The sequence below is a fragment of the Oncorhynchus clarkii genome, chromosome 29 (genome assembly GCF_045791955.1).
Source record: "Oncorhynchus clarkii lewisi isolate Uvic-CL-2024 chromosome 29, UVic_Ocla_1.0, whole genome shotgun sequence".
Lineage (NCBI taxonomy): Eukaryota > Metazoa > Chordata > Actinopteri > Salmoniformes > Salmonidae > Oncorhynchus > Oncorhynchus clarkii.
This window is the reverse complement of record NC_092175.1, coordinates 47,988,054-47,995,778: the sequence shown is the minus strand read 5'-3', so window position 1 is coordinate 47,995,778 and position 7,725 is coordinate 47,988,054. Positions and strand designations below refer to the sequence as shown.

At 45.3% G+C, this 7,725-nt stretch overlaps 1 protein-coding gene across 4 annotated transcripts in view; it reads right to left on the bottom strand.

The window, feature by feature from the left end:
- Positions 1 to 964: 964 nt before the first annotated feature.
- Positions 965 to 7,725, bottom strand: part of LOC139388355 (ubiquitin-fold modifier conjugating enzyme 1) — a 14,075-nt gene continuing 7,314 nt past the window's right edge. For all 4 annotated transcript variants that reach the window (XM_071134973.1, XM_071134972.1, XM_071134971.1 and 1 more), the window contains exons 4-7: positions 7,395 to 7,458; positions 3,847 to 3,923; positions 3,683 to 3,773; positions 965 to 1,469 (exon numbers count right to left, since the gene is read on the bottom strand). In XM_071134973.1, coding sequence (XP_070991074.1) covers positions 1,389 to 1,469; positions 3,683 to 3,773; positions 3,847 to 3,923; positions 7,395 to 7,458 — 313 coding nt within the window. In that variant the 3' untranslated portion in view covers positions 965 to 1,388. The remainder of the gene's footprint in view (positions 1,470 to 3,682; positions 3,774 to 3,846; positions 3,924 to 7,394; positions 7,459 to 7,725) is intronic.

Below are 7,725 nucleotides of genomic sequence, written 5' to 3'. Positions count from 1 at the left end.
TCACCTTCTGGATGATAACGGGGTGAACAGGCCGTGGCTCGGGTGAATGTTGTCCTTGATAAAAAAAAATTGCCTTCCTGTGACATCGGGTGCTGTAGTTGTCCTGGAGGGTGGGTAGTTTGCCCCCAGTAATTCGTTGGGTAGACCGCACCACCCTCTGGAGAGCCTTGTGGTTGCGGGCAGTGGAGTTGCTGTACCAGGAGGTGATACAGCCCAACAGGATGCTTTCAATTGTGCATCTGTAAAAGTTTGTAAGGGTTTTAGGTGACAAGCCACATTTCTTCAGCCTGAGGTTGAAGAGGTTCTGTTGCGCCTTCTTCACCACATTGTCTGTGTGGGTGGACTATTTCAGTTTGTCAGTGATGTATACACTGAGGAACTTGAAGCTTTCCACCTTCTCAACTGCTGTCCAGTCGATGTGGATAGGGGGGTGCACCCTCTGCTGTTTCCTGAAGTCCACGATCATCTCCTTTGTTTTGTTGACATTGAGTGAGAGGTTGTTTTCCAGGCACCACACTACCAGAGACCTCACCTCCTCTCTGTAGGCTGTCTTGTCATCGTTGGTAATCAAGCCTACTACTGTATTGTCATCTGCAAACTTGATTGAATTGGAGGCGTGCATAGCCATGCAGTCATGGGTGAACAAGGAGTACAGGAGGGGGCTAAGCACACACATCAAAACACAGATATAAAACACATGACAGGTATCAAATCAGAACACGTAAAACACATGACAGGAATCAAATCAGAACGCATAAAACACATGACAGGTATCAAATCAGAACACATAAAACACATCACAGGTATCAAATCAGAACACATAAAACACATGACAGGTATCAAATCAGAACGCATAAAACACATGACAGGTATCAAATCAGAACGCATAAAACACATGACAGGAATCAAATCAGAATGCATAAAACACATGACAGGTATCAAATCAGAACACATAAAACACATGACAGGTATCAGACATGTTTTATTACAGGAGACACAGGAGCAACATTCGGTCAACTCAAACACTGAAGTTTGCTTCTCAGCCATGTGACTAAATATCGTAAAACACCCATTTTCTAGAGGAATCTAGGCTGAGATTCAATCCAACATGGTGTTATCCTGTTTTCTAGAGGAATCTAGGCTGAGATTCAATCCAACATGGTGTTATAGTGCGACATTTAAAAGGTCATTTCTGATTGAGCCGACAACTGCAGAGTTTAACTTGAATGTGAACGCAGGAACATTGCCTTTTAAAGCAACAGAAGAGTGAGTGGTCACATGTCGGTAGCCACATCATTAGTCTGTTTTCTGGTTCTCAGAACAAACAGCAGCATCACCTTCACTGGGACCACACCAGTAAACATGTTCCCAAAGAGGGAAGGGAGGTATCAGCTTCCCTGCTGCTCTCTGTGTGTGATCAGTCCTTTAGAGATCAGGTCTGGAATCTCCACCGCCAACCACGGACCCAACTACATACACGGAGAGAGAGGTCGTCAGTTAGGTTGTTAGTTACTGGACATAGAGCTGTGAAGAAGTAAGTATATCCCTTGAAAGTTGAGTCTGTGTGTCTCTGTGTGCTACAGTTCTCTGTGTGTGTGTGTGTGTGTGTGTGTTATAGTTCTGTGTGTGTGTCTCTGTGCTGTAGTTGTGTGTGTGTGTGTCTGTGCTGTAGTTGTGTGTGTGTCTCTCTGTGCTATAGTTCTGTGTGTGTGTGTGTCTCTGTGCTATAGTTCTGTGTGTGTGTCTCTCTGTGCTATAGTTCTGTGTGTGTCTCTCTGTGCTATAGTTCTGTGTGTGTCTGTGCTATAGTTCTGTGTGTGTCTCTGTGCTATAGTTCTGTGTGTGTCTCTGTGCTATAGTTATGTGTGTGTCTCTCTGTGCTATAGTTCTGTGTGTGTGGGTCTCTGTGCTGTAGTTCTGTGTGTGTGGGTCTCTGTGCTGTAGTTCTGTGTGTGTGGGTCTCTGTGATGTAGTTCTGTGTGTGTGGGTCTCTGTGATGTAGTTATGTGTGTGTGGGTCTCTGTGCTGTAGTTCTGTGTGTGTGGGTCTCTGTGCTGTAGTTCTGTGTGTGTGGGTCTCTGTGCTGTAGTTCTGCGTGTGTGGGTCTCTGTGCTGTAGTTCTGTGTGTGTGTGGGTCTGTGTGCTGTAGTTATGTGTGTGTGTGTCTCTGTGTGCTGTAGTTATGTGTGTGTGTGTCTCTGTGCTGTAGTTCTGTGTGTGTGGGTCTCTGTGCTGTAGTTCTGTGTGTGTGTGGGTCTCTGTGCTGTAGTTCTGTGTGTGTGTGGGTCTCTGTGCTGTAGTTCTGTGTGTGTGTATGTGTGTGTGTTATAGTTCGAGGGTCTCTGTGTTATACAATACTGTGTTACTCCAAGCAGTTTAGTCACCTCAACTTGCTCAATTTCCACATTATTCATTATGAGATGTAGTTGAGGTTTAGGGTTTAGTGAATGATTTGTCCCAAATACAATGCTTTTAGTTTTTGAAATATTTAGGACTAACTTATTTAATTGTAATTTTTCAGTGTTATATGTTAACTTTCTGTCAATAGTATTGACATGAAGATCGAATATCCATATGTCCAAAAACAACTTTTAAGGGGGTATACATACTTCCTCACAGCTCTGTGAATAGTACAGTCAGTAGTACAGCCTAGTAACACAGAACTATAACACAGAACTATAACACAGAGAGACACAGAACTATAACACAGAGCTATAACACAGAGCTATAACACAGAACTATAACTATAACACAGAGACACATAACTATAACACAGAGAGACACAGAACTATAACACAGAGCTATAACACAGAACTATAACACAGAACTATAACACAGAGCTATAACACAGAACTATAACACAGAACTATAACACAGAGCTATAACACAGAGACACAGAACTATAACACAGAGACACAGAACTATAACACAGACACACACAGAACTATAACACAGAGCTATAACACAGACACACACAGAACTATAACACAGAGACACACAGAACAATAACACAGAACTATAACACAGAGAGACACAGAACTATAACACAGAGCTATAACAGACACAGAACTATAACACAGAGCTATAACACAGAGCTATAACACAGAGCTATAACACAGAGAGACACAGAACTATAACAGAGCTATAACACAGAGCTATAACAGACACACACAGCTATAACACAGAGCTATAACACAGAGCTATAACACAGAGACACACAGAACTATAACACAGAACTATAACAGACACACACAGAGCTATAACACAGAGCTATAACACAGAGCTATAACACAGAGAGACCCAGAACTATAACACAGACACACACAGAACTATAACACAGAAACACACATAACTATAACACAGAGCTATAACACAAAGCTATAACACAGAGCTATAACACAGAGCTATAACACAGAGCTATAACACAGAGCTATAACACAGAGCTATATCACAGAGCTATAACACAGAGCTATAACACAGAGCTATAACACAGAGCTATAACACAGAACTATAACACAGAACTATAACACAGAGCAATACACAGAGCTATAACACAGAACTATAAAACACAGACAACTTTTCAGGGGGTGTACTTACTTCCTCACAGCTCTATGAATAGTACAGTTAGTAGTACAGCCTAGTCTAGTGTAACAGAACTCACACACACACACACAGCACGTACCCCCAGGGCCATCAGGTGAGCCAATCCAAACTTCGGTACGTTTCGCGCCCACAGGGGTTTGAAGTGGTCCGTCAGACAAATCTTCCCCCCCCTGCAACAAGACAGGAACCATGTCACCCTGCACCACTCTTCATCACAGTGGGCCGTCTGTGTGTGTTTCTTACCTGTACATTTTGGCCGTTTTCCCGTCCAGCTCTGGGATGGCGACCTCAGGGGCGGTGGACGGGTATGTTACAGGAATCTGACCAGTCAGGAGAGACAGGAGTGTGTCAGGGCTATAGGCTGGTGTGTGTTCAGGCTGGTGTGTGTTCAGGCTGGTGTGTGTCAGGGCTATAGGCTGGTGTGTGTCAGGGCTATAGGCTGGTGTGTGTTCAGGCTGGTGTGTGTCAGGGCTATAGGCTGGTGTGTGTTCAGGCTGGTGTGTGTTCAGGATGGTGTGTGTTCAGGATGGTGTGTGTTCAGGATGGTGTGTGTCAGGGCTATAGGCTGGTGTGTGTTCAGGATGGTGTGTGTCAGGGCTATAGGATGGTGTGTGTCAGAACTATAGGATGGTGTGTGTCAGGACTATAGGATGGTGTGTGTCAGGACTATAGGATGGTGTGTGTCAGGACTATAGGATGGTGTGTGTCAGGACTATAGGATGGTGTGTGTTAGGGCTTTAGGATGGTGTGTGTCAGGGCTATAGGATGGTGTGTGTCAGGGCTATAGGATGGAGTGTGTCAGAGCTATAGGATGGTGTGTGTCAGGGCTATAGGCTGGTGTGTGTCAGAGCTATAGGCTGGTGTGTGTCAGGGCTATAGGCTGGTGTGTGTCAGGGCTATAGGCTGGTGTGTGTTCAGGCTGGTGTGTGTCAGAGCTATAGGATGGTGTGTGTCAGGGCTATAGGATGGTGTGTGTCAGGGCTATAGGCTGGTGTGTGTCAGAGCTATAGGATGGTGTGTGTCAGGGCTATAGGATGGTGTGTGTCAGAGCTATAGGCTGGTGTGTGTTCAGGCTGGTGTGTGTCAGGGCTATAGGCTGGTGTGTTTCAGGGCTATAGGCTGGTGTGTGTTCAGGCTGGTGTGTGTCAGGGCTATTGGCTGGTGTGTGTCAGGGCTATAGGCTGGTGTGTGTCAGGGCAATAGGATGGTGTGTGTCAGGGCTATAGGATGGTGTGTGTCAGGGCTATAGGATGGTGTGTGTCAGGGCTATAGGATGGTGTGTGTCAGGGCTATAGGATGGTGTGTGTCAGGGCTATAGGATGGTGTGTGTCAGGGCTATAGGCTGGTGTGTGTCAGAGCTATAGGATGGTGTGTGTCAGGGCTATAGGATGGTGTGTGTCAGGGCTATAGGCTGGTGTGTGTCAGGGCTATAGGCTGGTGTGTGTTCAGGCTGGTGTGTGTCAGGGCTATAGGCTGGTGTGTGTCAGGGCTATAGGCTGGTGTGTGTCAGGGCTATAGGCTGGTGTGTGTCAGGGCTATAGGCTGGTGTGTGTCAGGGCTATAGGCTGGTGTGTGTCAGGGCTATAAGCTGGTGTGTGTCAGGGCTATAGGCTGGTGTGTGTCAGGGCTATAGGATGGTGTGTGTCAGGGCTATAACAAGGCGTGTGTCAGGGCTATAACAAGGCAATAGGGCTATAACAAGGCAGTAGGGCTATAACAAGGCATTAGGGCTACAACAAGGCAGTAGGGCTATAACAAGGCAGTAGGGCTATAACAAGGCAGTAGGGCTATAACAAGGCAGTAGAGCTATAACAAGGCATTAGGGCTACAACAAGGCAGTAGGGCTATAACAAGGCATTAGGGCTACAACAAGGCAGTAGGGCTATAACAAGGAGGTAGGGCTATAACAAGGCAGTAGAGCTATAACAAGTCAGCAAGGCTATAACAAGGTAGTAGGGCTATAACAAGGCAGTAGGGCTATAACAAGGCAGTAGGGCTATAACAAGGCATTAGGGCTACAACAAGGAAGTAGGGCTATAACAAGGAGGTAGGGCTATAACAAGGCAGTAGGGCTATAACAAGGCAGTAGAGCTATAACAAGTCAGCAAGGCTATAACAAGGTAGTAGGGCTATAACAAGGCAGTAGGGCTATAACAAGGCAGTAGGGCTATAACAAGGCAGTAGGGCTATAACAAGGCAGTAGGCTATAACAAGGCAGTATGGCTATAACAAGGCAGAAGGGCTATAACAAGGCAGTAGGGCTATAACAAGGCAGTAGGACTATAACAAGGCAGTAGGACTATAACAAGGCAGCAATGCACACAAGGCAGTAGGACTATAACAAGGAGGTAGGGCTATAACAAGGCAGTAGGGCTATAACAAGGAGGTAGGGCTATAACAAGGCAGTAGAGCTATAACAAGTCAGCAAGGCTATAACAAGGTAGTAGGGCTATAACAAGGCAGTAGGGCTATAACAAGGCAGTAGGGCTATAACAAGGCAGTAGGCTATAACAAGGCAGTATGGCTATAACAAGGCAGAAGGGCTATAACAAGGTAGTAGGACTATAACAAGGCAGTAGGGCTATAACAAGGCAGTAGGACTATAACAAGGCAGCAATGCACACAAGGCAGTAGGACTATAACAAGGAGGTAGGGCTATAACAAGGCAGTAGGTTATAACAAGGCAGTAGGGCTATAACAAGGCAGTAGGGCTATAGCAAGGAGGTAGGGCTATAACAAGGCAGTAGAGCTATAACAAGGCAGTAGGGCTATAACAAGGCAGTAGGACTGTAACAAGGAGGTAGGGCTATAACAAGGCAGTAGGGCTATAACAAGGCAGCAGGGCTATAACAAGGCAGCACTGCACACAAGGCAGTAGGACTATAACAAGGCAGCAATGCACACAAGACAGTGGGACTATAACAAGGCAGCAATGCACACAAGGCAGTAGGGCTATAACAAGGCAGTAGGGCTATAACAAGGCAGTAGGGCTATAACAAGGCAGTAGGGCTATAACAAGGCAGTAGGGCTATAACAAGGCAGTAGGGCTATAACAAGGCGGTAGGACTATAACAAGGCAGTAGGCTACATGCAAATGTTCGTTCCATAGGGAAAACACGGTTGTCAAAAGAGCACTACGCATGCGAGCGATTTCATGAGACAGATGAAATGATCCGTTAGAAATGTAGACAGAGGAGATAAACTAGCATGGGTTGGTATTATGACTAGAATTGTTCCTTTGGCTTCTGAACAATGAAAGAAAGTTGATTACCAATAGAACATGAAGGAAAAGGGCTACTGGTTTCAATGGTATATAGAAGTCTTTATTAAATAATAGACTACTGGTTTCAATGGTATATAGAAGTCTTTATTAAATAATAGCCTGCCTGTTTGGTCTGATTCTGGCTACTTGAAGCAAGGTGAGACATGCCTCATAATATGTAGTAAAACACTCAGGTTTCAAACCATTCAGTATTTGTTTTTTAAATGCATACTGTCTCCTGCTCATTGCAATGTGGTGTGTGACGTGCTGATGAAGCCTGGCTAGTTGCACTTGAATTGCTGTTTTTAAACATGCTTTGCATTAAGCCTGTTTCACTCCAGCAGCAACCCCCAGATGTTTGATGACCTGTAGCAGTACTTGTGGAAGTACTTCAAAATCAATGAATAGGCTAAATGCATTATTTTGAAAAGGGATTATTATTATTTTTCAAACAATTTGATTGATCTGCTTTATTTTTGCCCAAAAGCCGGCTACCTGAAACCTTGGTGTGGTGCGTGGGTGTACTTACATCAAACTCCATGTCGAACTCATACTTCAGGAGGTCATGAATGTACCAGCACTTCCCAAACCACCTGGCAACAACACCACCCAAGATTGGTCAGTTGACGACAACACCACCACCACCACACAGGATTGGTCAGATGACAACAACACACAGGATTGGTCAGACGACAACGACACACAGGATTGGTCAGACGACAACGACACACAGGATTGGTCAGACGACAACGACACACAGGATTGGTCAGACGACAACGACACACAGGATTGGTCAGACGACAACGACACAGGATTGGTCAGACGACAACGACACAGAGGTTTGACTGAAATGACGGACT